This window comes from Anser cygnoides, chromosome 5, assembly GCF_040182565.1.
Source record: "Anser cygnoides isolate HZ-2024a breed goose chromosome 5, Taihu_goose_T2T_genome, whole genome shotgun sequence".
In the NCBI taxonomy this organism is placed as follows: domain Eukaryota; kingdom Metazoa; phylum Chordata; class Aves; order Anseriformes; family Anatidae; genus Anser; species Anser cygnoides.
In genome coordinates this window covers 5843857-5860886 of record NC_089877.1, presented here as the reverse complement: position 1 = coordinate 5860886, position 17030 = coordinate 5843857, and the positions used below count along the sequence as shown (strand labels likewise).

General features: G+C 40.2%; 1 protein-coding gene across 2 annotated transcripts in view; it reads left to right on the top strand.

Moving 5' to 3' along the window:
* Window positions 1–902: 902 nt before the first annotated feature.
* Window positions 903–17030, top strand: part of ABCC8 (ATP binding cassette subfamily C member 8) — a 76914-nt gene continuing 60786 nt past the window's right edge. Inside the window, exons 1-6 of one of the 2 annotated variants that reach the window (XM_013177603.3) lie at window positions 903–1148; window positions 2117–2258; window positions 4861–4982; window positions 10740–10906; window positions 12919–13161; window positions 13998–14186. In XM_013177603.3, coding sequence (XP_013033057.2) covers window positions 959–1148; window positions 2117–2258; window positions 4861–4982; window positions 10740–10906; window positions 12919–13161; window positions 13998–14186 — 1053 coding nt within the window. In that variant the 5' untranslated portion in view covers window positions 903–958. Of the gene's footprint in view, window positions 1149–2116; window positions 2259–4860; window positions 4983–10739; window positions 10907–12918; window positions 13162–13997; window positions 14187–17030 lie in introns of those variants that run through there. The other variant, XM_066997233.1, reaches the window with a different exon arrangement.

Below are 17030 nucleotides of genomic sequence, written 5' to 3'. Positions count from 1 at the left end.
CCCTGGGGGTGTTCAAGGCAAGGTTGGACCTGGTGCTTAGGGCCATGGTTTAGTGGTTGACATTGGTAGTAGGGTGATGGTTGGACCAGACGACCTTGAAGGTCTTTTCCAACCTTAACCATTCTATGATTATTTTTTTTTGCATTTCTGTTTGTATAATATGGCTGTTACATTAGTTACTCGGCTAAACAACTGATAAATGTGACTGGAAGTGAAAGGAACTCCATGGTAAAGCATCAGGATAAAAATCTTGAGCATTTCATGGCTACATACAATAGGAGATGCTGGATCTCCTCAACCTATGCTTAGAAGCATGAGCCAGTTGCAGACAGCACACTGCATTTTTATTTTCAGTATTATCCCCCAGAATGATGTTATTTATTTAGTTTTTGTTTAGCCTTGGCTCAGCTGAGTCCAACTTCTACTCAGTGAAAAAAAGTTAGGTTTGAACTCATCATGGGGGGGAGAAGGTAAAGTATAAATGTAGTAGCTGTTTTGGTTATGATGCTGAAATTTCTGTTGAGGACAGGGTTGCAGCTGTTTACAAGATTTAATCTAATAATATCTTCATCATAATGAAGAAAATGCCGAGCTGACAAGGCTAAAACCAGATTTACTCTTTGCAGTCTGTAGTTTCTGTCAGCCCTGACGTAGTGCCCGCTCAGACACGGCTCCGTCCCTCCGAGGGCTCTGCCCGGCCGGGCCCGACCGGAGCCCTGAGAGGGGCGCCGAGCCTAAGGGCAAAGCCCCGCGCCGGAGGCCCGCGGCACCCACAGCTCCCCCCGGCCGCCTCAGCGTCCTCCGAGCCCGCCCAGGTGGGCGGGCCGAGGAGGGGCGAGCCGGCGGGGCGGGGCCGGGGCGGGCCGGGCCGTGAGGGCAGGGCCGGGGCCGCTCGGCGGCCGGCGCCGTCAGGTGCGGGCAGAGCCGCGGCCGGGCAGCCCGCGCCGTCCCCGCCTGGATGTGCGCGGAGGAGGCGGCGGGCTGCGCGCAGGGTCCCGCCATGGCCCTGGCTTTCTGCGGCGACGAGGGCAACTCCACCGCCTACAACGTGGACCACGGCGTGCTCAACAACGGCTGCTTCGTGGACGCGCTCAACGTGGTGCCGCACGTCTTCCTGCTCTTCATCACCTTCCCCATCCTCTTCATCGGTGAGTGCCGCCGGCGTCGCCTCGCCCCTCCGTCCGGCTCTGGCATTCGCGTTTTAACCCTCCCGGCTGCCCCCTGCGCCCTCCTGCAGCCAGCCTTGGTGGTGCCCCCGCGCCCCGGTGCGAAACCTGCCCGGGAAGCGAGGGCAAATCCTCTGCAGGAGCCGGGCGACCTGGAGGCGATGCCGGTGCTCTCAGAAAATCCCCGCTGCAGCTCCTGGAGAGTTGGAGCAGGCGCGCAGACCTCCCTCGTCGTTAGCGGTAACGAGGAAGGCTGCCCGTCTGCTGGAGCTCGCTGTCTGCAGTGGGTTCGGGTTGATAACCTGAAACTGGGGCTACCGGTAGGTGGCTCCGTGGTTTAATACATCCTTCTGTCGCTGCCTTTGAGTACCACTTCGCTCAGCCCGTCCTCTATGCAGCCGCGGTACGTGCGCTGTGATTTAGTACTCGTATCTGCTGATCGTAAGAGATAACGCAAACGCGTGCAGCTGAAGAACTGCTTGGGGTGTACTGCTGCTTAACTGCTGTTTGTCTGGCTTTTCACGGTGTTCCTAATCTTTATCTAGATCAGAGAAGCAGTTACTTCAAAACAAACAAAAAAATCTGTAAGATGCGATGAAAATTATTTAGCGATTAAATGCACTGAAGTGGGAAAAAAGTACACTTCTGTATGCATGTGTCATAACTTTCATTTGCTGTTCATTTCATATGCTAAAATGTTTAATAAATGTTTAATGAGTGTCACAATGTAACAATAAGTATAGGAATTTAAGGTTGTCTTCTGTTTTGTTGACTTTATTCTGTATGACAAATGAAGCAGTAAGAACACAGCTCTGAAAGGATACGTGTGTAACAACACAGTTCTGTCAACTTTAGTACACTACTTTGTTACGCATGTTTTTCTGTATGCGAGAGCTGTATATCGATTTTGTTGTAAAGAAAGCTCTTAGTAACTTTCTTTTCCTGTTTAGGATGGGGAAGTCAGAGTTCCAAAGTACATATCCATCACAGCACATGGCTTCATTTTCCCGGCCACAACCTACGCTGGATACTAACTTTTATCCTCTTGTTTGTGCTGGTGTGTGAAATCGCAGAGGGCATAGTATCTGATGGGTAAGTGTATGTCTACCTTCTCCTGATATTACTGAGCATTTCAAAATGATTTCAGTGTAGGTATTGTTTCCTTGTTTAAATTGTCATCTAGACTATATTCCTTGTGGTTATAAACATGTATTTTGTATTTCTGGTGATTAACCTACCGACCTTGTATCAAAAATTCCACAGACCTTGCCAAGTATGCACACACACAATTGACCTTAATCATTTTTAGTTCAGCTTAATGACACTATCTTTCCAAAGAGTAATCATAGTTAAATCCTAACAACTCAAGCAGATGGTGACATTTTCATGATACGTTTCATGTCCAAGGACCCAGTCCCACAGTCCTTATTCAGGCAGAACTCCCATGTGCACAGTAGGTCATAACATTTCCCTGCAAGTTCAGTTCTGCCCCTCTTACTAAGAGGAGTAGATTTGATGGGCATCATCATCTCACCTGATAGTTTCTTCTGAGGTACTATTGATGTTTGTGCAGTACATCCAATCTGTAATCTTAAGCAGGGAAGCTCACCGTTTTGATGAAAAAATTTGGCTACCCAAGAATTAAAATGTGTTAGAGCCTTCATTTGATCTGGTCAGTACTGATGGTGGCTTGATTTGAGTTATAAAGTTGAAGCTCTTCATTATATAGAACAAAATCTCTCTGTTAAGCCACCTATATAACAAGTATCCACCAACCAGTGTGAGAGGCACTGCAGAATTCTGTTGTAGAACCTGATATCGTTATTATTATAACTTATCTTAAATATATATAAATAGAATGTTTCTCAGTGCCAGGTTTTTAAGAGTTTTTCTCGTGCTTATTTGGAATTATCAGGGTGTGGGAGGCTCAAAGCAGCATCTCCTGCCTTGAGTTTTCTGTTTTATTTTGTTCTTTAGCAAACTCTCACATTATGTTTATTTGCTATTTAAATTGGCTCAGAACACTGCTGTTAAGCGTCACCTGACAAGAATCAAAGCTCCTAGCTATACAGGGGGAGTGCCAACCCACAATTGTGCCTCCCGAGCACTCAGCAGGCTAGCAAGTGCAGCAGTGGATAAAAGCAGGTTTTGAGACTCGCCAGCTTTCTAAGACCAAAATATGGCATGTTGATAAGACCTTTTGACAGTGATTGGTTGTCTAAGTCTTTTGCACCTCAGGAATACATGCAGTCTGCTGGAGATAAGCTCATATAGGAGAACTCTAGCAACTTAATTCTGTCTGTGAAATAAATTTAAAACTAAACCAAAACAACAACAGCAAAACACCTCCCACTCCTGCAGTGTTACCTTCTGAAGCCTAGGGTGTCTGATCTGTTCTTGTTACTTGTTTTTGCCTGCCAAGAATTCAACCCTGTTGTACAAAAAACCCTGTCGTTACTAGGAATTCAGAGACTGGAGAGTCTTTTCTCATTTTTCTATATCCTCGTTGATTCAATAGTCATTGAATCGTCAGTTGTCATAAGAGGAGTTAAGTGTTTATGCCACAGGTTGTCAGCATGGCTCCAGCCAACTGTGTGGAATTCATTCTAGCGTTCACGTGAGGGAGGACTTCCCTTTCCTAGGTACAGACGCAGGAGGTGGCCCTTCCGAGCTCCTGTGGATTTGATGTTTGGGATATTCAGCTCTAAGTCAGGTGAAGTCCTGTGACGGTCTCCAGCTGCCTTACTGCACAGCCCATTTTATCTTTACTGGCTACACAAAAACAGCTTTTGCTGCAGCAAGAGCTTAGCCAGGGATGCTAATTTATTTTCCATGAGGTTCAGAGGACAAGGTGTGAATTTCCCCAGGTGTTTGTGCCCTAGAGACTTCCTCTTGGTGCTTCTTCTCACTGAGATGGATGGGAGATGGAAGAAATTGTACCTCTTGACAGCACAAGACACTCCATTAATTTTTGTAAAAGGTGGAAAATGGGAGGAGGGGAAAATGTCAAGTAGGAGGGAAGAGGAAGAAAACATGATTTTTATCCCCCCAACCTTTTTATTTCTTGCCTAAGCCAACAACACTGGCAAAGAGTACCCCCAAAGGGCTTAGCTGGAAAGATCCCATCTATTGCTTCCTGAAAAAAAGTGTCGGAGGTTTTGCTTTATAGGACAAAACTTCAAGGTATATGATTTTGTTGTAGGTTTTATTTGTTGGCTAGAAGTTACTGCAAACAGAACTCACTGTAAGTTCCTTGCTGTTGTGCTGTTTTTTTCCCTAAAGTGGAAAAAGAAAAACATTTTCACCAAATGTTTCTATAGAAAATCTTAAGCTATGCTATCGGTTGGCGTTATCTACGTATTTTGATGGACAGCTCCCAAACTAGTTTAGCTGAAATTAACTTCCCTCATTTTGGAGCTGAGCTGCTTATTCTAATTTAAACAATGTTCAGTTGATTTCAGTAGGAAATAAGGGTATACACTTTTCATTTTTAGCACAGGGGAAGAATTTGTTATCTAAGTATGTTATTTAAGAGCTTAAATCCCATTGAAAATTGGAGAACTTTACTTCCATAAAACATTTTAGAAAATCTCATCTCAGTGCTGCATACGGGACAGAATTCATAAATTAAAAGGGAAACATTTAAGTAGCAAATATTTGATTTTATTTGATGTTCGCTTTTTTCTTTTTTAAGGGTTTCAGAATCCCGTCATTTACACCTGTACATGCCGGCTGGGATGGCATTCTTGGCAGCCATCACATCTGTTGTCTATTACCATAATATCGAAACATCCAATTTCCCAAAGTTATTGATCGGTACGTTTTGCAACTTACAAGACATGGAAGTGTGACTGTGGTGTGACTGTGTGTGTGTATTCATTCTGTGACAGGTCACTGCAGTCTCGGCACTAACTTGTATGGGGAGAAGCTACATCTGTGTGCAGGCCTGCTGGTTGCCGTGACCAGACTCAGTTCTGAATAATAATGGAGTTTTCCTGAAACAGCTCATTATTTACAATGCTTTTAACTTCCTATAGAATTCTGTATGGTGTTCTCAGGGATCCATCAGGCCAAAGGTTTTTCTAGGAAAAGCTGGGTTTGTGGGAAAAGTAGCACACATTAGAAATCAAACTCTACCTGTAAAAGCTATCGGTATCCCACTACTTGTCAGCATGTTGCATTTAAGCATGATAGAAAATCGAAGTTGTCTTCGTGTGTGTTGAGATATTTACAGAGTCAAGGGAAATGAATGATGTCACTGACTCACTATGACCTTGAATATGTTACTTTGCCTGCTGGTTCTTGCTTCCTGCTCCTAAAACCTCCTTTCTAAATTGCCTTAAGGCATGCCATTTTGCTAAGGAAAAGGTGTAAGAACTACTTGTATACTAAATATGTTCTGCAAGATTGTAAATAAGCCATAGCTAGCTATGGAAAATCTGTTGCTGCTGACAGTCATGCGGCTGGCAATATGCTCTCTGCTGTCAGGGTAGATCACAGAATGGATGTATACATGTTTAGCCATCCTGCTAGCTGTTATTTCTTGGGTGATCCTGGCTCATCAAATTCACTTTTGGATTCTGCTAAGGTTTGTCTTGTGTCATTGTGGCTCTGTTCTCAGAATTCTGTTCTAATACTTGTCAGCTGGTAAAATGTAAGTAACAACTTGATTTGAGAAAGTTTTTAAATACGCAAGATGCTTTTGAACTGCATATTGTGATATGCAAGCATCCTGCTGAAGGAGTCTGTTACTTCTGTAAAAAAAAAAATATATATATATTTTCTCTTCAAAAGGTCTGATTTTGTTGATAAAGAATAAAGTAACTACAAGAAAATAGGAAAATAAATTCAGATTTCTGTGCAGGTGTGGCAACTTTTGTGGTTTCTCATTCGAGACTTTTTTTTCCTTGCGCTTTTCTCTTAAGTAACATCTTTTTTTTCTTTTATGACCAAGTGGGGTTATACAGTCATGTTTTGATTAGTCAGCAGAGCCCATTTAATGCCTTATCAAAGCTTTAGATGTTACATTTCAGGAAAGCATTGCTAGCATGTTACAGTCAAGTACAGAAAGCAAGCAGGGTTTGCTGTTCTTGTGTTTTGTGGTGGTTATTTTTTGTTTGTTTCAGATATGTAATGCAGTGTTTAATAATTTAGTGTCGCATTCCTGCTGTTAGATCACTGCAAAGAGTAGCACAAATGTAGAGCTAGTAGTTGATTACCCATTTTTGCATAATCTCTTCCCTTTAGAGATCTCTCTTATGATAATTCTGTTCAGTATTTAGAGTGCTGATGCTGGATGAGCTCTGGACGATGTTGGAATAATAATCAGATATACCAACGAATACTAACACTCAAGTTTTATTGGTACTATGTAACTAGTAACTATGGTACTGAAGTTAATCATTAGGAATTTTCATTTTGCAAGAATTTCCAAGGAATAGACTCCTTTAGAAAATCTAATCTTAGTAGCTTACTCTTAGGAAAAAAAAAAAAAAAAAAAAAGAAAATCTAACTACGTTCTTTACTATTTAGTTAATCAGATTTGAAATTTAATCCAGGGTCCTCGTAAGATGAGGGTCTTAATTTTTTTTTTGCTTTTCTTTTCACTGCCATTTGTTTGTGAGAATACTGAATAAGCATGTTTTTAAGTCTCCATTGTGTTTTCTTGACTGCACAAATTTTTTATGTAACCCTGAGGATCACCATCTTTCAGCGTTAATTGCAGCTACTTTGTGTTGACAGTTGAGACCAGGCAATGATAATTTTATATAAATTAGTCCAGAATGAGATAGTTTTAATTATACTCATAGTCAGCTATTAACTGACTAGAGCACAGCCTAGCTGTGAAGTAGCTTTCACATAGAGCCTAATATGAATAAAGTAAATGGAATCATGAGGAAAAGTTTAAGGAAACTGAAAGAGGTTTCTTCCTTAGTAAAGTGTTGCAGAGATCTAATATTCCGCACTCACACAGTAAATGAGCTGGTGTGGCATCTGCTGCTGCTTCAAGCATTAGTGAAGTTCCACCTAATTGCAGGGCATCATGTGCCTCAGCTGGAGGATTGATGCCTACAGCTGCAGTTGGTAGCAGTATAAAGCAGCAGACTAACTGGAAGCAGCATAAAACTAAGGCTCTTTGGCTAACAAGCCTCATCCAAAAATTACTAAATTCAGTGGAGAAACTCTTCATTGATGCAGTGCAGAAGGTCCTTAAAGGTCTGTTCATTAACTTTAATCAGTATAAAGTTTCCGATCCTATGAAACTTTTGAGGTTTTTTTTTTTTGAAATATTTTTCACTCTGTATCTTAAAGAAAACAAGACCATTTGTAGTTCTTCATAAACCAGCAAGGGACAGATACCATAACAACTTTGGGGATTAGCACGTTGCCTTGGGGTATGTGAGAAAAGGGCGCCACGTTCCTATACTGATCCCACTTCGCAGCTTTATGCCCAGGCTGTTGGCTATTTTGAAGTAGTCCATCTCATTATCTCCTATCAAAAAAGTTGTCAAGGTTTAGACTATTTATGCTCTGAAGCTAATGATTGAGTCCAGGATCCCAGCTGAGTGTCCATTCCAACTACTGGAACACTTCGTTGATATGATCTGAGTCAGGTTTTCTCTGTATGGTTTTGATTTGTAATTGTATTTCAACAAATATAGCTATTCCAATGTAATGCTGGTACAGTGTGGCTCCCTTAATAATGCTCATTTTAGTACTCTTTGCACAATGTTCCAGAATGGATGCATAACGATATGTTTTAGAATAGTTTTCATATGGAACTGGAAAGTCTCTTAACTTTCTTGACGTTCAAAATATGTAATTGATTAGTAGCATCTGATCGCACTATTTTTGGAATTAATATTTATTTGTTTTTTAGATAAATCTCAGAAATTAAACATTAGTAGAAAACTGAAATAACGGGACTGAGTTTTTAAGCTGACAGGGATAGTAGTGTGGGAAGACTACTATTTTTTATTTTTTTACCAATCTTAATTAGAGCACCAATGACTCACCATTCCTGACGGTAGTCTAGTTTTCTAATTAAAATGTATTGTATCTTAGTATTATAGTTAATTCCTTTGGAATTTGTTTAAAGCGGAACTTTGTGTTATAGTGCTCAGTGCACAAAGTTTTTCTCTGAGCGTACACAGGTTAGTTAACAAATCCCATGTGTGATTTTCCAGATCTTGGGCTTAATCCAGTAAAGGTATAAAACAGTGAGTTCTACATTGCCAGATTTTAAGCAATCTGGCCCCCAGGTGAGAATCTACAAACGGGTGCTGCGGGTTGAGGTCACTTACAGAGTCCAAGAAAAAGCAATGTCGTTTAGGCTGCAGACATCTATAATAGATCCAACTTGACAAAATAAACTGAAGTACACCCCGTGCGCTGGTCTCTAGGCAGCTTGGGTCAGTGGAAGTTATGGGTGATAGTTTTTAGGAACTCTCAGCCAATATACACGCATCAGTGAGATGATAAAAACACAGCTTAAAAGAAAGTGGTGCCATACGTATATTTTTGGAGGAACCTTATCTTGAAGAGCCTGTGAACGTTCACCACATTGGTTATATGTACTTACAGTTGAAACAGAGAAGGTAGTTAGGGCCAAATGCTTCTAGGAGGTAGGACAGTGGGAGATGTGTTGTCACCCGAGGATGTTGCATTTGGCACCTTCCAACACTGATTAGACAAGTAGTCGTTTCTAAATGAATTCTCTAATCAAAACCATTGGTCATATAGATGCTTAGTTAAATTCCAAATAGGAGAATGGCTCTGCTAGTTCTTACTTCTTCATCTGAGAGCTCTACATAGGAATCAGTTGGCCTGATTGTTTTTTAGGTATCCTCTGCTGGTGTGAACTTTTAGCATGCTACATTTGTACAAGCAGTACCCAACAGGAACTCTAGTACTGTTCCTTTTACTGTCCTTATTTAAGTGAGAGTTTTGCAACAGATTTCCAAAGAACCAGAATTAGAAGACCCCCCGCAACCCAAATCCCATGAGGACCATCCATGCTGAATTTCGTTTGGCTTGGAAAGGGTAGCCCTGTTCTACATCCCTGTGGAGCTTTCTAGGGTACCTTAGAATAGCTGGAACACCACACATCATCTGAGGTTGTGCAGGTTGTTGACAGTTACCCATATTTGCAAGCTAGGCTTGTAATTATTAGTGTCTTGGTAGAAGACTTTCCCTGGTGTTGCAGCAAGACACTGAGAAAGCATATCAATGTTTCTCTTGGCAGTTAAAGCACATTCCAGCTGTAGCGCCATGGCAAATACACCAGCAACAAAAAATTCATGTGAAAGAGCATAACCCTATAAGCTATTTCCTTAAGAACTGGGAACGTGAGGTGGCTTACAGTGTGGTGAATGACATGGAATGCGTTCCCAAATCACCAGAGCTTATTGCAGGGATAACTTATCTATAACTGACAGTAGCATGAGCACTTTAAGTTCTAGACCTCTACTGAACTTATTGTCCAAGAGTACTGCATTCAGCTCTGGGACCTCGAACATAAGTAGGACATGGACCTGTTGGACCAAGTCCAGAGGGGGGCCACAAGGATGATCAGAGGGCTGGAGCACCTCTCCTGTGATGAAAGGCTGAGAGATTTGTTGTTCAGCCTGGAGAAGAGAAGACTCCAGGGAGACCTATTGCGGACTTCAAATACCTAAAGGGGACCTTCAAGAAAGCTGGGGAGGGACTCTGTCAGGGGATATAGTGATAGGAGAAGGGGTAGATGACTTTAAACTAAAACGGGTAGATTTAGACTACTTATAAGGAAAAAAAAAATCTTCACTCAGAGGGCGGTGAGGCCCTGGAACAGCCTGCCCAGGGAAGCTGTGGATGCCCTGTCCCCGCAAGTGTTCAAGGCCAGGCTGGATGGGGCTTTGAGCAACCTGGTCTGGTCGGAGGTGTTCCTGCCCGTGGCAGGGGGGTTGGAAGTAGATGGTCTTTAAGATCCCTTACAACCCAAACCACTCCAGAAGAAACTATAAAAAGTTAGAATTTTAAGAACATGACTTCTTCCACGTGCTTGTGTATTTGTATTACAAATTACATATATGGAGTTTTTGTGGTACAATAGAAAGGAAGAGCAGCAGTAGTTTGAAGATATTTTAATGTCTGATCCTGCATATGCACCAGAGATCTGTAGGGGGAATAAGGTCAATTTTCCTTCAAGCCAAATTCGCACCAGTCTTGTAGTAGTAACCCGATTTGAATTGAAGAACATCATTCAGACCCACCTTCCCTTGTGAGGCAGCTCTCCCCCTTGAACTCATCGTCTGGATGCATGTTTACAACAGATGGAAATTTCCTTCAGCAGATATCACTTTGTGAAACTTTCCAAAGATCACCGAATCTAATGGGAAAGGAATTTGGAACAAACATTGTCTTAATGTTTTTGTGTCGGCAGAATTGAATTAGGCTTCTGTTTTGACAAGAGAAAGGCCACTCTAGTTTTATATATTCGTGTTGCATTCTTTCTGAATGACTATTTAATAAATATCACTATTGTATATTTTTGCAACTGTGGAGCTGATTGACTTTTTTTTTCCCTCCCTACAGCATTGTTATTCTACTGGACTTTAGCTTTCATAACTAAAACCATCAAATTTGTAAAGTTCTGTGATAATGGGGTTGGATTTTCTCAGCTTCGATTTTGCCTCACGGGACTCCTGGTTGTTCTATATGGAATGCTACTAGCTGTAGAAATAAATGTCATCAGGGTGAGGGTAAGTTAGTACTCTAAGTCCCTATTCTTTTTTCATCTTACTGGGTACTTAGTATGAAATTCATCTCTAAAGGAGAGAGAGAAAATCTGGTTAGAAATATATTTGAGAATTAAAGATTAACCCAATTTTCTTAGGCCATAATTTAAGAATGTCAGACTCCACTGTAGATAAATTAAGATTAATTTCATGTGTTTTTAAATGTATGTTATGATTCACAGTTTCAGTCGTCAGAAATTAGTATTTTTGAAGCAAGGAAAGACTGGGTGAAAGTAATCATCTGCTCTAAGAGAGAGTATTAGACACAAATAACATCTCTCATTTTCCAGGAGACAATCACAGTAACTGATTTACTGGAGCAAATAGGATTGCTATCTAGCCTCCCAGCTATATACACTTCTTCCTCTACAGTGCCTTTAGTCATAATCCAAACTGAGAGACGGCTTTAGAACCTGCTGGATAGATAATTGCCCAAGTTCTTGCCTTCACCTGTCCCTTGCTTAATTGTGTGTGTAAATTAAACTTAGTCTCAGGAGGGAAATAATTTTTTCCATGTAAACTTTATTGCTCCTTTCTTGATAGTAGTATATGATTTCTTTCCAGTAATGCATTAAGCAACATGAATTGCATGTGTCATGTACTTGTTCTTCTGTGATTTTTGTGTGTGTGTGTTTGTGTCTGTTTATTTGGTAATTTAGGACAAAAATAAGGTTAAAAGTAGCTTTTTTGCTATAATACTTTTGAAATAAGTGCAGTAAAAGCCTCAGTGCTGGAAGTTCAGTATTTGTCTCATAAATGAAAAACAGTGGATTGTCTTGTGGGAAAAGTGAAACAAATACAGCATCCAAGAGAATTGCTCATAAACCTCCTTATAATAAAACTGCAAAATTAAATGAGGTTAGACCATCGTGGAATTATAGGCCACAAAGAAGAATAAAGAAACTCAGTGCCTACTGTCATCTTTCTTATTTTCTGTTTGTTTGGATTTAATTATTAAAGGATGTCTTTGGTGCATAAAATAAAATAGCCAGAAGTATGGATTTTTTTACTGCCTCTTGTGTCTATGCCAGACTTAGGAGACACAGGCTTGTTGCTTCAGCTGCTCCTGTAAGGGATTGGGATGAACGGAGAGCTGGCCACTGCTGGGATAGGTGGAGTTGGGGGGAAAAGGTAAAAGAAAATAAAAATAAAGGGGAAGGCCTCTGTGAAGCAGAAATGGAAGACATTGGCCTCAGCATTTTTCTGCTGCCTTACCGATCTTCCAGAAGGCAGAAGACTGATTTATTTGACTTTGAGTTCCAACTCTTTCTCCTTTCCTTCCATTGTTCCTCTAAATGTTTGTTCCCCAACCCATCACTCTTTTTTTTCCTAGGATACGAGAATTATTTCTCCAGCTATGGCTGGAGGAAAGATAGCACTGAAGTATATCCAGATACCTTACTAATATCAATAAGATTTAGGTACAGTCATGAGTAGACATTGAGTGAAGTATGTGACTGAGTCTCACCTCTGTGCCCAGCAAAATCATGGAACAGATTGTGGATGAGGCTTTGAGCAACCTGGTCTAGAAGGTGGTGTCCTTGCAGGGGGGTTGGAACCATAGGTGACCTTTAAGCCCCCTTCCAGTCCAAGCCATTCTCTGATTTTATGTCCTGTGTTGTGCTGTCTGGCACAGAGCAAGAGGCAGGGTCAGTACTATGCAAAATGTAAGGTGATTTTTGTTTTCCTGAAGTATAAAAGTTTGTGCCCTTAAACAAAATAATATTAAATGTTTAGGATTATATATTTTTATGCTGGACGCTTCTTATCCCCCAGTATCTCAGGAAACTAGATTGTTGTATTAGTCAAATTTGAACGCTGAAATTCCTTGAGTACTTCTGAGAAAGCAGTTCATCAATTCAAGCAGTTCTCAATTCATTGATTATCTGCTGTGTCCTTATCTCTTCTCTATACTTTGCAGACTTATTTTCTACATGTTTAGTGTGATTCTTTTGGGGGATTTTTCTTAATTTCAGAGATATGTTTTCTTCAAAAGTCCTAAAGAAGTTAAACCTCCTGAGGATCTCCAGGACCTTGGTGTTCGATTCCTACAGCCATTTGTGAACCTGTTATCCAAAGGAACATATTGGTGGATGAATACATTCATCAAGACTGCCCATAAAAAACCAATAGACTTGAAAACCATAGGCAAGCTTCCCATTGCCATGAGAGCTCTGACCAATTATGTTCGCCTTAATGAGGCTTTTGAAGCACAGAAGGTATGCAAAGCATGGAATTATATCAGTCTGATTTCTCACTATTTACGTTTTTCATTGCTTCTTTATGCTATGAGCATGATATAAAATTGTGCAAACAGATATGCAAACCAAGTAACCAGTAACAGTTTTCCACAAACAAAGAGATCAAAACATTTTACAAATAATGAATTTTCTCTAACTAAGCATGCAGATCAAACACATTACTAGTTAAAGACATGTAAAATCCATATGGTCTCTATTACGATGTGGAAAGTAATTATGGACTGTACTCACTAAACACCATTATCACTTTTCCTAATAAGACCCTGGAACCATTCAATTACAGAGTCAATATTAATGAGGTCTCACAGGACTATTTTTCAATGTTATTTCAGTTACAGTTTGTCCGTAAGAGAATTCAAGGTCTGAAACTACCTTAGCTCAGATTCTGCTTAGTTTTCAGGTGGGAACTTCGTGTATTCGGAGAAGCCTTCTGCAGCCTGTCTAAAAGAGTATAGCTTTTCAGTCTCCGTGTTCAAAAGAAAACAAAATCTGTCAGTTTCCTTCCTTTTTTTTCCTGTTCCCCCAGCAAACCACAAACAACACACTTAAATGGATCCCTACTAAGGATAGGAAAGAGGTAACAGTCTCTTCTTGTGAAATGGAGGAGAATACAAATTAATGCTTTGTTCTGACTCTATAAAAACAAATGGAGGAAAAATTGTACTACCTGAGTTCTAGCTCAAGGGTTGCAATTACTGTCAATGAATTAAAGCAAGGGAAAAATAATTTCTCATACCTGAGGTTTATACATAATATAATCCTTTTACTATATCTGCTTTTCGTATTCTGGACAGAACAAAAGGTCACCATCTCCACAAGGATCCAGATCAATTTGGCGTGCTCTCTGCTGTGCTTTTGGAAGACCCTTGCTTCTCAGCAGCACATTCCGTATTCTGGCTGACTTGCTTGGATTTGCTGGTCCCCTCTGCATCTCTGGGATTGTTCACAATGTTGGGAAAGGAAATAACACCATCCGCCCACAGGTACTGTCTGTACTGGGTCTGGCTGGGGCAGAGTTAACTTTCCCCATAGCAGCTCCTGTAGTGCTGTGCTTTGCACTTGTAGCTAGAACAGCGTTGATATCGCACTAATAATAGACTTCGAGCAGTGCTGCCATAGTGGCAAGATTAACCGTTTCTCCTTTTGCTTCCGCGTGCCTTTTTTTTTTTCCTTTAATTAAACTGCTCCTTATCTCAACCCTTGAGCCTTTTTTCATCATATTTTCTCCCCTCTGTTCTTTTGAGGAGGGGGAGTAAGAACGATCTGGCAGAGCTTAATTGTCTGTGTGAAACCACCACACTGTCAAAATGCTGTTACAAAAGGAGTCAAAAGAAGCAGCGCTAAAACTATGTATTATTTTTCCTCAGTAAAGAAAGCAACTGTAATGTATTTTTGAATGCTGGAAGAGACAGCATGTGTGTTACTACCTACTGCTGACATTCATACCTGGACGATGAACAAAATGCGTTACCTACGCATCTAGTTAGGCTTTGGGTTATTCAGGAACATAACCTTGTTCAAAGTAGTGGTGAAACACGTTCAGAATCTCACTAGTATCATAAGTATTTTAGGTACAGCTGTGACTAGAGATTTAATCAAGTACGTGAGTAAGTGCTTTTCAGAAAAGAAAAAGTGTATTTTTAAGAGGCTTGGCTTTTCATTTCCAGAAATGAGGGATGTCTAAGAGGATTAAAGCAGGCTTTTATTATCATGATACTATGCCAACTGATTTAGCCTTGACAAAGAATTTCCACTCGTGTCTCTGGGCAGATTGGTTTTGAAAGATCAACTGAAACAATTATTTAAAAGGTGCTATTTAATTGAAGGCTCCACAAGAAGAAACTTCTTGATTAATAACAAAATTAAAAGCATTAAAAAAAAGTTCAGGAAGCATCTTCTCAAAAGGTCAAGTTACTCAGGCCTCATTTTTATGAGAATTATCATTTTATTTTTGCAACTCACTTATTGTTTGATGTAAGATTGATTTCTGAAGTCTGTTGACACTAATGGAAAGATACCCGTTCACCCAGGTACGCTTTGGATTAGGTCCATTGAAGTAAATATTGAAAAACGTTGAATACATTGCAGAAAAATTAACCAAAGCCTCAAGCTGAAATGAATTATTTATACATTTTGCAATCTTTATCCTAATATTTGGAGACTTCAATATAGCAAGTAGATCTTATGGAAACTAGCTAAAGCAGGAAAATTTAAAAAAAAAAAAAAAAAGACTATGTAGGCTAGAGGCTACACTGTGGCAAAGTACTACGGAAGCTTTTGAGCTGATTCTTAATAATTTGTTTGGAATGCTTATTGTTTCAAATGAATTTGTACCAAATCTCTACTAACAGATTATCCTGTTTAATTTTCCTACTGAAGTGTCAGCTAGTGTTCTGCTGTTAGAAATGCTCAGGTCTGGTCCAGATAGGCCCTGAAAGGAGTCTCCTCCTGCCGTGACATTGTCACCATGTCTAGTGAAGTGGTAGCCTCATGGCTGTTGTAATTGATACCATCTGGGGATCACATAACAGCAGTATTTGGTGGTGGTGACAGTCCGTGAGTGACAGTTAAGGGTGTATTTTACTTCGGATAGAAGGACTCTGGAAACGCATTTTCTTCTGTTTTGACCTGATTTATATAAGTTTTTCTGTTAAAAGGCTAAAACACCTTTATATCTGAAAGGTTTCGTTGAATTAGTTGAAATATCTTTCTATAATTTACAAAGGCTTTCTATTTGAACTGTTTGTAAGTTGAATGGAGAGAAGTCATAATGAATTTGTATCTTTCAAACAGAAATTCTGTCTGTGAAACTGAAGGCAAAGAGATAAATCATAAGATATATTTGTTCTATCCTTCAGGTCCTTTGTGACAGATAAAAACTGTCATGGAGCTGGAACTCTGAGATCATGTGGGTGTCACAGGCAGTATTAACTGCTTTAGTTAGTGCCACCATTAGTCAGAGCACAACAGCATCTTAAATTCTGTCACTCTCTTCATGTATATTTATAACTCCACTATCAATATTTATGGCCACCCCTGGAACATTCCCATGGCATGAATTTCTCTGAGTGTCAACCATTTCACACTGAAGAAGAGACTGACAGAATGATTATATTTTGCTGGTAACATCTTCCATGTCAGTGTTAGGATTGGTCATTTTAGCATTAAGTATCTGCTGACATAACAGATTCAAATGATACAACAAATCTGCAGAATCATTAAAAAAGCTCTAGAAGGCATAGGTCCCAGTGTAGCCAAAGGCCCAGTACCAACACTTTAGACTGTGGGAATGAAGGGTCTGTAAGTATTTATAATAATGGCCTTTGCTTGGCCTTTTACTGGTTAGAGCCTGCTGATACTTTAAGAAGTGATATTATCCGGAAGTCATCAGGAACATGGGATACTGAATGTCCCCAAAGCCATTTTTTTGAAAACAAAATGTAGTTCCATCAACTTCTCATGTTTTTTTTTCTTCTGTTTCAAAGGTTCCGTAGATGTTCTGTTACTTCCTCATATTTGCTGCAAGTGTGCTTAGACGATTATTGTAGCCTAGTCACATAGATGTTCGTTGACTTTGTAAACCATAATGGCCTAATACTGCACGTGAAACTTTGTAAATATCTTGGTGAAATGTGTCCCTGTCTGTGTGATGCTTATGTGTATAAGTGCAAGTCCTCTTTTTCTTTCAAGTTGTATACTAGGATAACAAGTTCGTTTCAATTTTCATCCCTGCTCCTCTATTGTGTAATGTTTTAATGTGAATCCGCACTGCACCAAAATCTCATTGCTAGAAGAACATGTTTTGTGAAAATCTGATCATGTAAAAA